Source organism: Monodelphis domestica, chromosome 5 (assembly GCF_027887165.1).
Source record: "Monodelphis domestica isolate mMonDom1 chromosome 5, mMonDom1.pri, whole genome shotgun sequence".
NCBI lineage: Eukaryota > Metazoa > Chordata > Mammalia > Didelphimorphia > Didelphidae > Monodelphis > Monodelphis domestica.
The window spans coordinates 109,841,779-109,860,164 of record NC_077231.1 but is presented as its reverse complement, the minus strand read 5'-3'; the positions used below and the strand labels follow the sequence as shown (position 1 = coordinate 109,860,164).

At 39.0% G+C, this 18,386-nt stretch overlaps 1 protein-coding gene across 12 annotated transcripts in view; it reads left to right on the top strand.

Moving 5' to 3' along the window:
* Positions 1-18,386, top strand: part of CACNA1C (calcium voltage-gated channel subunit alpha1 C) — a 997,067-nt gene that overhangs the window by 799,786 nt on the left and 178,895 nt on the right. For 7 of the 12 annotated variants that reach the window (XM_056800743.1, XM_056800741.1, XM_056800739.1 and 4 more), the window contains exons 8-9: positions 12,141-12,215; positions 14,551-14,641. In XM_056800743.1, the coding sequence (XP_056656721.1) occupies positions 12,141-12,215; positions 14,551-14,641 (166 nt within the window). The remainder of the gene's footprint in view (positions 1-12,140; positions 12,216-14,550; positions 14,642-18,386) is intronic. The other 5 variants (XM_056800748.1, XM_056800749.1, XM_056800750.1 and 2 more) reach the window with 1 other exon arrangement.

Genomic DNA, 18,386 nt, shown 5'->3' with positions numbered 1-18,386 from the left:
CCAGATCTTATCAAAGAAAAAGAGAGAAAGAAATAACAACAGCAGGCAGTTAAACTCATTAAAGGAAAGAAAGACTCCCCACAGAAGGAGACTATCTGATTGGTGTTCTGACAGCTGCCCATAAACTTGTTCATGAAATGATGGGCCCAAAGAGAGGCTGGAATGCTTTCAGGAGCTAAAATGACTCACTCAGTATAAATGCCATTAGTGGAGGCACTCTGGAAATTTAAGGTTGTTATTTATTTGCCTGCTAGAACAAGTCTGAGACCTTTTTGGATAAATAAAATGTTCCATGTTCAAAGACTATCCCTTCACTCCTTCCTTCGCACCTTGCAAGCAGTCTACCATTTTGGATATCCACGTTCCAGAAAGACCACCTTCCCACCAGGTCCATATGTAGAGTCATTAGAGCCTGTTGTGAACTGGTTGAAGGTACCTTGAGCAGCAGGTGCCAGAGAAGAGGATGACCTTACTAGGCTAAGACAGGAAACAAAAGAATAAATCAGTCCTACAAAGAGCATCTAGTCATACTTCTTCATCACAGCAGGATCCAAGAGTCAGGTGGCCCTCTGACTTCTGAACAGAAAGAGTTTCCTGGTCATCCTCATGCCTTTCTTTTTATTATAACCCTTCCCTTCTGTCTTAGTATTCATCCTAGGACAGAAGAGAGGAAAGGACTAGGCAATGGAGGTTAAGTGTCTCACTCAGAGTTACACAGCTAAGAAGTATCTGAGGCCAGATCAGAATCTAGATCCTCCTGACTCAAGCCTAGCACTCTATCCACTGAGCAACCTAGCTGTCTCCTGATGCTTTTCTGACCAAAGATAAAGTTTCCAAATCTCTTATTAGGTAAAGTATTAGTAAATGGCAGGCAAAAAAAAAATAAAAATTTGGGATGAAGGATCTAAGAGTCAGGAGACTAATCTGCCATTAGTTTCGTGGCTTTTGAGAAAGTCACAGAATCCCAGAGTAAAAAGGTCAACTCAGAGGTCAGTAGTCCAACTTGTGGATCATAGATTTAGCTCTGTAAAGAACCTTACAGGTCATCTAGTCCAACCTCCTCATTTTACACATGAAAAAATTAAAGTCCATGAGTAAGTGATTTGTTCAGTCATGCAGATAAGAAGCAGAGCTGCACCTAGAAGCCAGTTACCATTATTATTCACATAAATTCCCTCTCCAATATCCCAGCAAGCACTATCCAGACTTCTCTTAAAGATCGAGAAAATTATAGGATTGTATTAGGTTTTATCTAAGGGAGCATGGTGGATTGAATACTGAATTTGGATTCGGAAATCCCAATTAAGACACTTAATAGCTATGTGACACTGGACTAGTCCTTTATCTATATCTGCTTCATTTTCCTTATCTATAAAATTGGAATAATAAAAGCAACTACCTCCCAGGGTTGTGTGAAGATAAAATGGCACCAAATATGTAAAGTGTTTTGCAAATCTTAAAGTGCTATGTAATTGTTATTGATATTACTAATTATCAATTGATCTGATGAACCTCCAGTGACAAAGAATCCACTACCTTTTAAGGTGCCAATATGATTTTTGGATATCTCTAACTGATGGGATGTTGTCGAACCAATCTCTATCCCTGTAGCATCCAACCATTAGTTCTACCCTCTGAAACCAAGTAGACCAGAATTTAAAAATAGACACTTTCCATCTTCTTTTTTCTGACCACTCATTCCTTCATTCTTATCCTTATAACAGCAACCATAGCACCACATTTAATTAGCACTTTGAGACATAGAAGGTCTATGAACCTCTCTGGATCTCATCTATAATAATTTCTTCCTTTTGCTTAGCACCTTTCAGGTCACAAAATTCCATCACATGCATGATGTCACTGATCTCCACAACAGCCCTTTAAGATAGGATGATGATGATGATGATGATGATGATTGTCTCTATTTTTTAAAAGAGGATGTTGAAGATCCTATATCTTGTAAACAACAATCTTCTAATGCCTAGCCTACTGTTTTTCCCCCTACATCAGGATGTTTGAATTGGAGTAGATCATCTTTAAGATCTTTTATTAGCTCTAAAATAGCATGATTCCACATGCACCTTCCAAAACACCATGTGGTTATTTGGTTTTAATCAAAGTCAACTGTGACCATCAAGGTCTTTTCCTGTCAGAACCTGAAGTCGAAGTTGAAGCTAAAAACATGGCATCTCCTCCTCTTCTTTCTTTATTTTTCTTTCTTTTTTTCTTTCTTTCATTATTTCTTTCTTCCAGCTTTCTTTCTTTCTTTCCTTTTTTCTTTCTTTCTTATCCTAGTTCACTGGCTAAGATTCCTTATCTACTAAGTGGCTTCTCAGTCTTTTCTAGGGCATTTAGCAGGAGGGGCCCTGGGAAAATTGTAAAGTAGACTGTGTTTGGTTGGGTCACAGTCCTCCTTTTCAGCAAGTTTCTTGGTGACACCTCCCCTCTCCCCTTCATATACACATTGGATCAATTGTAGGTTTAGAGCTGGAAGGGACCTTAAAGCCATCTAGATCAATTCCCTCGCTTTATAGACGAAAAAACTAAGGCTAAAAGAAGATAAATGGCTTACCCAAAGTCACACAGATAGCTAATGACAGGGCTGGGATTCAAACCAATGTACTTTGACTTTGCATCTTTTTTACTGTGCAATGATGCATCCACTAATATTGTCTTGTTCTATTAGCTCTCCCCTAATTAAAATTTGTACTCAGGGATTGCAGGATCTGATACATCCATTCCTGTTGAGGTGTAAATGATTGAGGAGGTTTATTGGGGGAAGGATTATTTTGGAATTTGGATGTAAACAGTTTTTCCTGGACTCCTGGTATCAGTTACTGACCATCTGAGTCCATAAAGGTTTCAAGAGGTTGTTGTGATAATAATACATATTCTGACTACATCAGAGTCATTCTAGAGATCAAATGACATCATGAGATCTTGATTTTCTTTCCTTTAACTATGAACTCTCTCTCATGCTGTATCATGTATATTTCCTCTATTTCTACCTACCCCATTCTACTGGAGGAATCAAGAATATCACGCTGGCACTATCATTAGCCTAGCTGTAGGTGAACATCAAAGGTTTATTTGGTGCCACTGAATGCTTCCTTTCCTCCCAGCTTTTGAACAGCCATGATGTCCTAACTCTGAGGTACAGTAATGGTGAAAGAAAATTTTCTACTTGGGAGTACATATGATTTCTGGCATACTGAGAGCTCTCCCACTTGAGCCTTCTCCTCTGGATTATGGCTTACTGTTCAGGACAGTTGTTTGGAGCCCCAGCCCCCACCCCTCAGTTTATGGCAGCAATAATAATCACAGAGAAGGCACTTTGCATTTATGTTGTGCCTTTTTAATAAGATCACTTCGTTTGGCTTCTTAATATTTAATCCCATTTTATATTTACTTCCCAATCATTTAAAATCTCTTGTGTTTTAACTGTTGTTTGGAAGGAACCCAGATGTGTCGCCTTTGCTGGTTGTATAGTCTCTGTTGGTTGTGTAATCTATGCCTGGGATCTAGACTCTGCTGGGCATTTCTTCCTGTTGGTCTCACATGGCCAATGATCAATGTTGCTCTACTGGTTCCATGGTCACTGCTAGTCATTGCTAGGTGCAGCTCTCCTGGGAATATAAGATCATGGAACTCATCTCTACCTCTGCTTCTAGATTTAATTGGAATCCTCAGCTCAGGTACTGCTACCACTTCCTCATTGGAGAATGAATAGGATCTGTGGCTTTTTTGTTACAGGGAAGCAAAAACCCAATAGAACTAGTCAAAAAATTCTTTGTGTGGCTTTTCCCCATATGGAAGTTTGTTCCTCTCATCCTTGGAAATGGACATTTCTTCTCTAAAAATTGTTTTTTGGAACCCAAGAGAGCAATAACTAAGGCCATCAGATATAAATCTGTCTTTTCCACCTCTATTTCCTGGTCACTAAGGGCTCCCTCTATGTCATATATCACAGTCTGAATAAAGGTCAAAAAGACTGTGTGACTCACTACTAAATTTCCGTGTGTTAAACTGCTTCCCACTGGCTAAACTACCCATTTAGAGGAAAACTGCTAAGAGCTATTGAGGGTTCAATGCCCCCTCCCGTTTGACAATTCTAAAACTATTTTGTTCAACCATGAAAATTAGTGGATAGGGAGAGACAGTTAGAGGGAAAGGCTTAGGAACAAAACTGAGTTCGGTGACTAAGGTCATTTTTTTTCACTGCTTAAGTGTATTATTGGTTTTTTAGATGTATATATGGTTGGCAAATCTTTCCAGGCTTTGAGCCTTCCATATACTTGATACAATTACATTAGAGCAAAGTTGAAAGAGCTATCCTGATCTTGTACTTGTAAAGGATATTTAGGTTAGCCCAAAATAATCTTATATCCTTCTAAGGGAGATACCATGGAGAAATGTTATTCAGAGGGTTCAGATTTATCCTCTAGGAGCCAGTGTATGATCATCACTACCTCCACTATATTAATATATATATATACAGTATATACATACAATACTATATATTTATATATATATGTTTCTATATATATATCAGGAAAACACTCAGTTTCTTTACACATAATTCACAGGTATTAATTAAGAGTTTCTTTTGCTTAACACTGTTACTAGGTTTTGGTGTGAGAAGGGCTAATACCGTTAGTCTTTATGGAAGCTTTAAGGCTTTTCTTTTGATCTTTGAAGAACTTAACAGACTTGTTGGGAGGGAAAAAAAACAAAAAATCACATCTGGTAGGATATAGCTAATCAAATAGGACAGAAGATGGCATTCTAGGCAGAGGAAAAAATTGGAACAAAAGCAAAAGGGCAAGCAAAATGACTCTTTCATGTTTGTAGGATGGTCAGAAGACCAGCCTTATAAATGAAGGAGGTATATATTTGGAAATGGTGGGACAGAAGATTAGACAAGATCATTGGAACCAGATTTGGGAAGGCAAGAGGAGTTCAGACTAGCTATAGGAAAATCAAGGAAGCCATTTTACATATTAGCATGATTCCGATTGGGAAAAGTGCTATACAAATAAGGACATAGAGCAGCTGAGTTAATCTTCTGGTCAGAACAGCAAAGTTTGCTTCCAGGAGTACTCAGAAACCTGAGGGGTTTGATCCAAATGGTCTAGAGATTCAAATTTATAGTCAGGTGAAGATTTAGTCTACTTTTCCCATATGCCACCCCTCATGGAATAACCATTCTAGAATCACAGAATCTTATTCAGAGGCCATCTTGTCCAACTTCTACCCAAAAAGTAATCTCCACCATAGTTTCCCTTACAAGTGGCCTAACCACTGCTTGAAGACATCCAGTAACAAGAAACTCTCTAGCTTCTAGCCCATTCCACTTTAAGATGGTTCTAATTGTTAGGAAAAAATAACAGATCCAAACCAAATCTCTTATTGCCTATTTTTCTTCCCTCTGGAGCCAACTAAAAAACAAAGCTAATCCTTGTTGACTTGCTAGCCCTTCAAATAGTTGAAGATAACTAGCATGATCCCCATTGTCTTCTCTTCAAAATAAATTTCCCCAATCCCTTCAACTTGTCCTTGTATGGCATGATCTCCAGTCCCAGAAATCAAAGAAAGCTCAAGCTGAGTGGGAATGCTGTCAGCTCCCATGTCATCCTCTTTTTGTTGTATATCTCCTATATATTATCATTGTGTATCTTCTTATATATCCACCATATAACTTCTACTGCCCCCCAGTCTTTTGCCTCAAGAGAGTGCTGAAAGAATGGTAGCATTGGGCAGAAAACAGAACACATAGGTGAATTCCAAAATGAAAACTTGAAAAAGTGCTGGTGTCCAAAAGCCTGCTGTCATTGGAAACTGGTACATAAAGATCTGTGTGTCTGAAAAGTCCCAGCACAGTGGTACAGTCTACAGGTGATTCGGGTGTCCTAGAAGAATGCAGAATTGGAGGGATCTCCTTGTCTCTTCTCCATCCACTTGTCTTGGCTCCCACTGAGTCTTGGCACAAGAATTATGGTCAACTATTTTGTATTTAGTTGATTGTTCTTGAAGATATCTCCTCCCAGCTAAAGTGATCCACTTATTAAACTCACCCCCTCCCTCTCAACTGATGGGAGTTTTACAGAGAACACAGTCACTGGCATGAATCATCACAGACTGATAAAAAATACATGAAATATAAATTCCCCAAGGAGAGGATGTTAAATGTTTCCTTTAAGAAGTTCATTTCTGGGGAAGCCTTCACAGCAGTCATTTTCTTAATAAAACCACAGTCAGTCATACTCTTTCAAACTTCTGCCTCTCAAGGGTCACTTCAGAGGCTGGATGTCTGTTTATGCAGGTGATTTGACCCATCCTTGGGCATACCTATTTAACCCTTTCTTGGCTGCTTGATGGTTATGAGTTTAAATTGATTTCTAAATGATCATGAATGTTAACATATTGACAATTCTAGCAGTTGATTCACCAGTTGCAAATATACACATAAGATTAAAATTATGGCAATAACTCAATGGGAATTTAACAACGTGTACTTAAAATAGTAACAAATGAGCAGCTAGGTGGCTTGGTGGATTGAGAGCCAGGCCTAGAGAAAGAGGTCCTGGGTTCAAATCTGAAACCAATATGTTCCTGGACAAGTCACTTAACAACCATCCCCTAGCCCTTATGACTCTTCTGCCTTGAAACCAATACATAGTATTGATTCTAAGACAGAAGGTAAGAGTTTTAAAAAATAACTACTACCACTACTAGCATTTAAAGCACTTTAAAGTTTGCAAGGCATTTTACATATTTTAATTTACTTGATCTTCCCAATTACCTATGAGTTAGTTACTATTATTATCCCCATTTTTTTAGATGAGAAAACTGAAGAATGAAGAAATTTGAGTGACTTGCCCAGGGTCACACAGCTAGAGAGTCTCCAGGCTCAAAGTTCTGTGCCTCACATACTGTATCAGTTAGCTGTCACTATGATTTTGATAAAGAGTTTTCTTTTCATGGAACTGACTTAAGTGACAAGATAATGTACTATATTTCTGGTCTTATCTCAATTATCCATACCTAGAGAAGTTCAAAATAGTTGATCCACACAGCCACGTCCCAAGGTACCACTCTTCACTTGGTGGCAGCTCTACCCAAATATCATGAAACTATTCTCTAAAATAAAGGGAGCCATTGCCTACAGACCAAATCAATAATACATTAGGATTATGTCCTATGATTCTCCCTAGCAGAATTTTTGATAGAGTAGAAAGTTTTGTATTATTTCTTACTCCTCATTCCCTTGAGATGTCAACATGACTTTTTTAACCCTAACTTTCTGTCTTAGAATCATATATAAGGCAGAAGAGCGGTAAAATGTAGACAAGTTGACCAAGGTCACACAGCTAGGAAGTGTGTTGAGACCACATTTGAACTCAGGTCCTCCAATTTCCAGCCCTTTAACTCTATCCACTCTATCCTACCTGCCCCAAAAGTGATTTTTTGCAGAAAAGCAGCCTCTTTATCTTATAAATGAGAAAAATGTGACTGGGAGAAATAAACTATTATACCCAAGGAGCAATAAGGGGTAGGTACAAAGGCAAGAGCTGATCTGACGTCCTCTGATTTCAAATCTAGTGCTTTTTCTACTGTAGTATGTTAAATAGATCTACTCACTCCCAATCCAAGGTTCCTGACATTCCAACATGATTCTCACCTAGCTAATTATCTCATTTCTCAGATCTCCTTGGAGCTAAATGTCCTATGCTCCAAGAAAGCTAAAGAAATCAAAATCTAACATGCAGATTCTCAGATATTAGTGATATTGGAGCCATCCATAGGCCAGAAACCCTATAACCCAAATTGCCATCTCATCAGCCTGTGGCCCACCTTTGGAAGAAATCTCATAGACTCATAGGTCCAAAGGGATTTAGAGCCAACTGTAAACCTAGAGATCATCATTCAGTTTCCTCATTTTTAAAGTGGAGAAACTGAGACCCACATTATCAAAGTGAGTTGCCCAAGTCTTTTGACTCTTAAACACAGGTGAAACGATTGTTGCTGCAAGGGAATAATACCATGATTTCCTTATCGCATCCAAGGATCAATGGGGAGTAAGAAAGAAACTCCACTCCAACACAGATTATATACCTCCATACCTCAGCAAATAGTCATTCTGAGTTGCTATGCCTAAAAAAAAAAAAAGAAAGGATCTAGTGGTCCAGCAAGGTTCCTCAAACAACATATACTTGAAGCTTCCAGTTTAGACTTAACCTACCAGAACTTGCTTCCAAAAAGAACTCAGGGTCACCTTTACACCATGACAAAGCATTGAAGATATTAATGGAGGAAGGAATCATCATTATCACCATCGTCATAACAATGACTTTGACTTCACACTTTTACAGTTATAAAGTGATTTGCATTCCTTTTCTCCTTTTGCTGTCTTTATTTTGCAAATTAGGAAAGTGAGATTCAATGATGCTAACTGTCTTTGTATGTAGAAAACTTAGACCCAGGTCCAGGGCCTACCAGACCATCCCTATACTATGTATGCTTCCTGGAGCAGGGAAAGGGATAATAGTAATAGCGGGTATTGTAGGGTCGCAGCAGCTGCCAGAAGTGTCTTATATGGGTTCCATTCTACCATTTTTGAGAGGTGAAAACTTCATCAAGTCAGATATATGAGTAGAATTATCAAGACTGTATCCAACCTCAGGACAGTCACCCCTCATGATGTTAAGAAAAATAGTCTTTGATGGGGACATGATTGGGGATATAAACTCTAAACGATCACCCTAGTGCAAATATCAATAATATGGAAATAGGTCTTGATCAATGAAGCATGTAAAACCCAGTGGAACTGTGCATTGTCTAAAGGAGGGCAATGGAAGGAGGAGAAGGAAAGAACATGAATCTTGTAACCATGGAAAAATATTCTAAATTAACTAATTAAATTAAAGTCTTCAAAAATGAATGAATGAATGAATAAATAAATGAATGAATAAACAAACAAACAAATAAATAGATAGATAGGAAGCTGGAATCTGCCTTCCTTTTTATCTCTTAAAAAAAGAAGAAAGGAAAAAAAATAGTCTTCTGTTAATCAACCCCAGTGGCAGGTTAATTATTTAAATTTATATCACCAACTCAATAAGAACACACATATTCATTCTTGCAACCTGCTGAGCAGAGACCAAGATAGAGGCAGCAGCAAAGACACCTTAAAGCTACCTTTTCTACCTGGAATCAATGGACTTAAAGTGGAAGAAAAATAGCTTTCTCGTCAGCATCCTTTCTCCCAAATCACTTACAGAAAGCAAATTTCTCAAAGTAGACATTTTATTTTGGTTTTGAATGGGATAATTTCGATGAGCTAAGCCACCACTTTAAATGGAACAGACAGTCTCACACGGGCTAGGATTTCTAAACATAGATTGCTTTTAGCAGAGAAAGGGTGGACCAAGGCACCTCGCTTCTTTGCTGTCTTCCTGTCTTAGTTTCCTATAGTCTGGCACTTTAAATCTCCTGCCTGTTGAGAATCTTAGCCTTTCAGAGTCGGAAGAGACCTGAGAGTTCAGTTAATCCAACCTGGTTCAGATATGTGTTGGACTATGTGACCTCTCAGTTTGCTACCAACTCTGAGTCTACAACTTTACAGATAAGGAAAATAAAGTCCAAAAATCTTAAGTGATTTGCTCAAGATCAAACAAGATTTGCTGTTGCCTCTACTTTGGCTCCTGTTTGGCAGGTTGCAGGAATGAATGAATGTGTTCTTAGTAAGTTGGTGATATAAGTTAAATGATTTAACGTGCCACCGGAGTTGATTGGCAGAAGACTATTTTTCTTAGCATCATTGGTAGTGACTGCCCTGAGGTAGAATACTGTCTTGATAATACCACTCATGTCACTGATCTGAAGTTTTCACCCCTCAGATATGTAGCCTTGGGAGAGGGGAATCCATAGAAGATAAGGAGGCATAGGTGGCAAAATTTGAATTGGCCACTCAGGTCATTCGACTCCAAATTCAATGTTTTCTCCCCCGTGACTTTTTGTCTGTCTCCTATCTCATGTGTGACTCTCTCAGACTGTGTATGGAAGAGGGGTAGAGATGGGAGGAGCGGAGATACTTCTTGAAGGACAATTAGGTGTGCCTTATTGAATAGCATCATAAAATGTTAGAGCTAGTCCAACTCCCCCACCTTACAGATGAGGAAATGGACAGGGAGAAAGGACAAAAACTACTTGCAAAAGGTCATATAGCATTTGATTAATAGACTGGAACTGTAATATGGAATTTCAGTCCCCTAAGACAAGAGAGTCCCCTGAAGAATCAATTCCACTGGCTCTATCTAATCCTTTTTTGAGCTGAATCAATAATAATAGTCCAGAGTTGTTTCCAAAGCACTTTACATTTGCCCCATTTGATCCCCAGGAACCAAGGACAAGTCCAGGTGTTCAGTAGTGAAAGTATTCTCATCCCCTTTTGCTGGATGAAAAAACTGAAGCTCATAGAGCTTAAGTTAATTTGAACAAAGTCATTCAGCTAGGCTAAGATTTGAACCTAGGTCTTCCAACTCCAGATCTACTGCTAAAGATGCCTTCCCTTCCTCCCCAGCCCATCTCACACACACACTCACACACACCCTATATTATAGCTGATCCCCTGAAGCCCTATTTCTGGCCAGGTGACAGCTGTGCCAATATAATAGCCTAATCCATAAAATAATGGGTGTAATGTGAGTGGGTATGTTATTCCTCCTAGGAAAAAAAATATTTTAACTTTTTACAAGGACCTCCTGAAGACATGCCAAAGGCATTCTAAGAATGGAAATCTGGAGAACCATAGCCAGCTGGTGGGAGAGATGTATTCAGGGTTGGCAAATTGTCAGTGTCCTGCATGTCATACCGTGCAGATGACTGCCAACTTTACAAATGTTTCCAGCCAGCATTGATTGTAGGTCAAAGTACCGTCAGCATCCATGTCACCATCAGCCCATCCCGTAGGGGAATTCTGATAGCATAGCAGAAAACCAAATCAGGCCTTTGTAGCTACATCGAGATGTTACTGGCAATGCCTAAAATCCAGATTTCCTTGATTCTCCCTGAGGCTTTCCTCATTTTAACTACCCACTCCAGAAGAGCAAGGAAAAGAATTTTTAAACCAGCATCACTGTTTTCAGTTCTATATAGACCTAGATAAAAGACAATCTAAAACTACTTCACACTCTAAATCCTAAACTCCTAAGGTAATATGCTTTCTACATAATAACCTATTTCTTCAATTACATGTAAAAACAACTCAACAGTTTTTAAATTGTCATATTAGAGTACCTACTTAACAACTTAGATCTCAGTTATTTTCAATAGAGTTGGGAGGAATGTGCTCTGTAAACTATCACCTATACAAATTGCCTTAAGACTTTTGGAACACGCCACTATAAATGTGAGCTATTATTATTTTTGGTGGAAGTTGTGGGATAAAGAATCTCTGACATTTACCTAAAGCATTGACCCTCGCCATAAACTTGTGAATGAGGGAGGGAAGAGATTGTCATCCTCATTTTAGATATAAGGAAACCAAGGCTCAGTCATTAAGTAATTGCCCGAGGTGGGCTTTGAACATAGTTGTGACTCTGGAGTCCAATGGTCTCTACAATACTTTACTGTTTCATGTAAATATAGAGGGAAAAGTGCAATTCATTGGACATTTGACGAACAGAAGGAGAACTTGATGTTACAATTACATTTCTACATTTTCAGCCATTTCCCTTATCAACTGGGCCCATGAAAAAGAGTTTTCATGAACAGATGATTGTAGAACTGAAGCGTGTTTTCTCCCTTATAATCCAGTTCATTACTTTAAGCTGTTGCTTGGGCGCTGCCAAGCCTGCAGGGGCCTTGGCTGGAGTCAGATGCTCTCCTTAATTATTTCCTTTGTACTGTTATTTATGTGAAAAAGTTTGGTTTTTTTCCCTTTGTTTCTTTGGTTTTTATTTGTTCATTTATTCGTTTGTTTGCCTGTTTGTTATTTTGGTTTGTTTTTGGAAAGGAAAATTGGTGTCCTATTTCAAAGCTGAGTTCCTTGTTTCTTTCTTTTGCCCCATCACTGGCTGCATGCTCTCTATTGATGTCTTGTTCCTGGTCCTTGACACTGACCATCTTGTCTGTGAAAGGAAGCACTCCGGCTGGCATGATTGATAAGAAGAAAGGGAAGTTTTCTTGGTTTAGTCACTCCACAGAAACCCATGGTAATGTTCCACTGTGCTCTGTGTGTGTGTGCAGTGTGTATGTGTGCGTGTGTATGTGTTGATGGGAGGGTGCTCTTCTTGGGGGCTTGTGTTGCAGTATCCATGTGTGCATTTCAGGACATGGCCCACTGCCCATCCATGACCTTTTATTTTCTTTAGATGAGTAGCCCCATAACCCATGGCCATCATGAGTTGCTGTCTTACTTCCATACCAGCATGGATTTCAGGTAGTTTCTTCTTTTGGACCATGCCTGGGTCATGTAACAGTTTACTTAGCACAGAAAACAGGAATTTAAAATCCCTTGGAATTAGGACTAATATAGCTATTCTTTATGCTGATCCTTCTAAGAGTGCATCCTTATCCCTATCATCACTGTCACTTGGGGTAAAAGGCAAGACATGCTTAGAGCAAAGGGGAACAGAGGCAGGCATAACTCCTATATGTCTCAGGATTTCACACCAATGTGTCTAGGAAAAAGAAGGACAAGAGCAAAAAGGCTCTTCATTTTGGTTATTTGTCTTTCTTGGTGTTTATGAAGCAAATAACCTGGTCAGATCAAAAAGGTTCATCTTCCCAACTCCCAGTACAAAAACTAAAACCATTCCAAAGATCCAGCCTTTCCCCTCAGAAAAACTACTTCAGAACTTGTGCTGATTGATGGTCCTGCTAATTTACAATGTATGTATTCTGCATACATCAGCCTCTCCTTTGATCCTCAAAACAATCCAATGAGGTAAGTATGGCATGTATTGTTATCCATTTTCAAGACTAGGAAACTGAGGCTCAGAGACCTGAAGTATGTTCTCTAATCATTAGACTAATTAATCATCAAGTTCACACTCAAACCTAGTGCTCTTTTCACTTTTCACTTTACCTTGTACCTAGGCAGCATCCACTGTCTCAATCAAGTTAATTGACTTTGGGGAAGAGTGTAAGGAGTTAACATTTGGGAAAAAGTAAAAAGAAATGTGACCTTGTAATCCTGGATTCATTTTTCAGCTCACCCAACCACAAATGATTCTAAGTATCAAGAGGGTTCTATCTGCTATAGTTTGCAACCTTTTATGAATTTTTATTCAGCATTTTCCCTCTTCCCCATGGTACAGCTTTCTTTTGTTCACTTGAACTATCCCTTCCTCCAAAAAGAAGAAACCAGAGAAATTCTCATCATTATTAACCAATAGTCTTCTCCAGGTTTTGGCCCTGGAAAACAAAATTCCCTTTTTTAATAGGAAATGTAATGTTTTTATCCCCCAAATCAGTCTATCTATCCTGAAAGAATTGATGGGCAGCCTGTATGTGGCACTTAATCTGAGGAAACAAAGAGTCACAGAATTTAGATCTGGAAGGGTCTTTAGAGACTGTCTAGACCCCTGATGGTCTCTGAGATCCCCTCAGTAAGTCCAGGCAACCAAAACTATTTTGACAATACTAAGACATTATTATCTTGCTGATCCTCCCTTTTCCTATTTACCCATATGAGTCTAGACTTTCTATATTTACCATTCCTTATTTATTATTTACCCATATGAGTCTAGATGCACACTCACTCACTTATGGAGCCTTAAGTCTACAGTCAACCAAACAATTCTTTTTTTCCAGTTTGCATTAACAATAACAGCAACAATGGCAGGTCCAGAGCACTTTTACAACAGTACTGTGAAGCAGGAGGTGAAATTCTCAAAGAGGTTCAGGGATTTGCTCATGATCACATAGCAAGTAAGTTTAGTCAGTAAGGAAGAAGCCAGGATTCAAACTCAAAATCCAACCTTAAAGTTCTGTAGCTGGGAAGGGATAAAAGGAAGAGAAGTCATCTCCTGAAGATTTCTGTCTTTATGGATGATGTTAGGAAGCTGATCTATAGGCTATCAATATTGGATGTGAAATCCATCCATTTGTTGAAATACATTGAGCTATGCCAGGGGTGTTGTTTTTTTTTATTTCAAGGTGTATTGTATCTTAAATTCATTGATCTTAAAACATTTCCAATGTTGGGGGGGAAATTATTCCTATCATCACACCCCAGTCCCACCCTCCCTAGCCAGCTCCTGCCACTTTTCATTCACTGGCAGCAGAACTCACCTAGGATACCTAGTAATGCATCAATCTAGGAAATCCTGTTTCCCTCTCACTTCAAGCTTCAGGACAGTGGAACTTATGTCATTGGATTTCATCATCAGTGGCAACTACCACCACTATTCCAGTTTATCCAACCAGCTCCAAAGTCACTTTCCCCAAATCAGTATTGTAGCTTCCACTTAATATTGGGTATGTCAACAACTAACTTTCTCCCACTACCCCAATTTTCTGCTTTCTCCCTTTTGACTCTTATAGTGAGCATGCCCACAAGTGAGACAGAATCCGTCAACACTGAAAACGTGGCTGGAGGCGACATCGAAGGAGAGAACTGTGGGGCGAGGCTGGCGTGAGTAGACATGGCAAATCCAGTGGGTGTAGGGCATTAACAGGGACATTACCCTATCAGTTGGCCCTGAAATTAGATTGGGTTACCTAAGGGGTATCAAATGGCCCAACACAGTAGGAGGACAAGAGCCTGTCATCAAAAAGAAGCAAAAACAGCAAATAATTACATACACAGAGAAGAAGAAAGATTTAAAATATTTGTTTATGCCTGATGGATTGATCAACTGGAGGACTGGAAGGGAGTATTACAATTGGGGTATACTTGCAAGGAAACATTCCTATGTTTCCTATGAAGGTCTATGTTTTAGATTTCCATGGAAACAAACAAAAGTATATGTTATTGTAGAGTTCTTCAGCTTACAGAATCTCACTAGAACTTTTCACCATCCATCACAAAAAGATTATGAAATAAGGGAAATATTAAACCTTGCTGGGCAGACTTCCTTCTATTAAACATGATCACCTGGGATGAAAAGAAAGCAGAAAAACATGATATGAGTCATTAAAAAGAATCAATCTCTGCTACTTAAGGGAAGAAGTGCTATTCATGCAAACATCAGATAATTAAAAACTCATCTTTATTTACCTTTAGAATCTAATAATAATAACAACAATAATAACAATATCTAAAGAATATTTAAGGTTTTCAAAGTACTTTACATACATTATTTCATTTGAGCTTCATAACAATCCAATGAGGTAAGAATTACAGATATCATTATCTTCATTTTAGTATTGAGGAAACTGAGGTTTAGAGAGTCTAAGTGGATTACACATAGTCACACAGCTATTAAGTGTGAGAGGAGAGTTCATGAAGAGAGGTCTCTCCTGATTCCACTTCTGCTTTCTTGCCATGGTTAATCAAGCAATTCACATTTATTAGGCATCTGCTATTTGCCAGGCACTGTGCTTGGCATAGGGAAGACATAGACAGAAAAGAAACATATCCTATGCTCAGGAGGACAAACAACATGTAAGTAAATACAAAATAGAAATAAAGTAAATATGAGGTCAAGTTGGAGTGGCACCATGCCATATTGCCTACTAGAGATATAATCCCCTCAAACATATAACACACATTCATACACACACACACACACACACACACACACACACACACACACACATCTCCTATTGTGGTCAGCTCTGATTTGCTTCCACCTTGGACTAGACAGCGATAGGGAGAAAGGGCTTAATTAAGATCCACTCATCATTCCACTCATGGAAAATTAAGAATTGACTCCATTAACTTTGTTATGTTAATCTTGAACATGGAAACAGCAAGACTCTCTGAAACATTGACCCAAAGAAATGAACATTGAAAAGGTCTAATTACTAGAAGTTTTTAAAAAGTCAAGCTTTAGATATGAAGAAATGAATTTTTTCCTTTGGAGAATGGAAACAGCATCCCTTGTTGCAGACGCTTGCTTGGGGCCTAAGGATCACAGACTTCAACTTTGTAAATAGAACGCCCTGCACTAGTAGGTGAATTGAAATGACGTTAATTGAATTAAATCAAGTTGAATTGAAATGAAAGGAGGTATGACTAGATAGACAACATTGAAGAAGCCCAGGGCATCCTTTTCACCCCTCTGAAATGGTTCTGTTGTTCTGGTGGTAGGACAGTCCCCCAAAGAGAAGATGGGTCTGAGCATTTGTAGTGGCAGCCTCCAGGACGATTCAGAGGATGAGGAGCTAGAAGGAAGCTCAGGACCTGGGAATAGGCCAACTCTTAGGATTTCTCCCTCCTGAGCATGCAGGACTTTTACTATTACTCACTCTGACAGAGGCACCAGGGAGTCTGCACTGCAGATTTCTGAGGAAGGTAGGGAGGTAATTATTGTCAAAATATTAAAATACCATGCTAATTATATTTTTAAGCAATAGCCTAGTTTTTTTTTTTACTTCCTCTCCTTCTTTTGGGATGATAGAAAATAAAGTCTTCAAATTTCTGGAGGCAGCCTTTAACTAGCTAACCCAGTGAAAGCCAGTTGAGAAACCTTACAATCCCATCAGTGATAGAGATGCTCTTGCTCTGATATTCTCAAAAGGGTCCATGGAAAGGTCCTCTTTCCAGAAGAGGAGAAGGAAATGATTCAGGGCCCTAAGATACATTCCAAAAATCCAGAAGTCAGAACAGGTAGAAAAAGAACAGAAGGGGCTATTAAAACCTGTAGCTTTGAGATGATGCTGAGGTATAAATGGTAGCTAAATCCATTCTGTGCCTCATTGGGCATAGAACCATTGGAAATCAGAACTAAAAGTCACCTTGGAGCTCTTCTAGTCCAATCCTGGCATTTGACAAGTCAAGCCAGCATTTACAAAGTGTTTACTATGTGCCAGGCTCTGTGCTGAGCAATAAGAAGGCAAATTAAAGCAAAAAGAAAGGCAGTCCTTGCATTCTAATGAGGGAAGACAACTTATTAAAGGGAGCTGAAGGAGGGGGCAGGTAAAGAGATGAAGATTGGAGGCAGGGACCTTGTAGGAAAAGTCTAGGAAAGTGGAGACCACAGACAGGATAAGAATAAAGACATGGGCTGGTCTCTTCCTTCAAAATGGAAGTTCTGAGAAGAACCAGACAATCAAAGGGAGAGGCTGCTGGGGTGCAGGGTGCTTCAAGTTTCTGAGGAAGACCTGAGAGAGTCAAGAGTGCAACCTCATTTTGGAGGAGTGGAGAATGGGAAAAGAGGTAGCAATGGAGGCCAGATAAGGAGAGGAAGCCCCGTCATTTTCTTTCACTAGAATTGGCCAGGCACCGCTGCCTTGTCTTCCTTTATAAATATGACAACAGTTGTAAGTTTTTCCTATGTAGAAGACCCTTTGTAAGCCTTGGGGATTCCTCAATGGATCACTGAGTTCATCAAAACAATGGAGGTACTGCCTCTAAATAGCAGGGATCATCCCATCCATTTCAGTCTCTGAGTCTTAACTTGCTATTATTATCCCCATTTTACAACTGAGGATACTGAAGTGAACAAAAGCTAAATGACTTACCCAGGGTCACATAGTTAGTAAATAAGGTCTGATTTGAATTCTGGTCTTCCTGACTCCTGGCCTGGAAGTCTATCCATTGTAGTTACCTAGATAACTAGGAAACAGAATGATTTCTATATGTTAGGCATGGGGAAGAGACAACACAATTGAATGAGGAGAGGGCAAGATGAAATTAAGGAAGAATGAGTAGCCAGTTTGGCTACAACATAAAGTGCCTGAGAAGGATAGCATTGTGAAATAAGGTTTGGAACAGGGCTGTAAAGGTTCTTCTCTGGAAAGCAAAGGAGTTCCAATTTGTCCTGTTTGAAATAGGAAATCACTGAAAATGATTGAATGAGTCATAACATAGACGTGTGCCTCAGAAAGCTTAATTTGGCAGCTTTATGAAGAATGGATTGGAGAGAGAAGAGACAAAGTTAGAATAGTTGGGAGGCTATTACAACAGTCCAGGCAAGAGTTATAAAGGCACTGAAAAATGGAGGCACAGTGGATAGAATGCCAGGCCTGACATTGCAAAGATATGGCTTCAAATCTAAGGGCTCAAGACACCTGTATGACCTGGAGCAAGTCACTTAACCTCATTCACCTAGCCTTTGCCTTTCTATCTTATAATTGTTACTAAGACAGAAGGTAAGGGCCTAAAAATAAATGAATGAATGAATGAATGAATGAATAAACAAATAAATGAATTAATGAATGGTTAACAAATAAATAAATAAATGAATTAATTAATAAACAAATAGATAAATGAA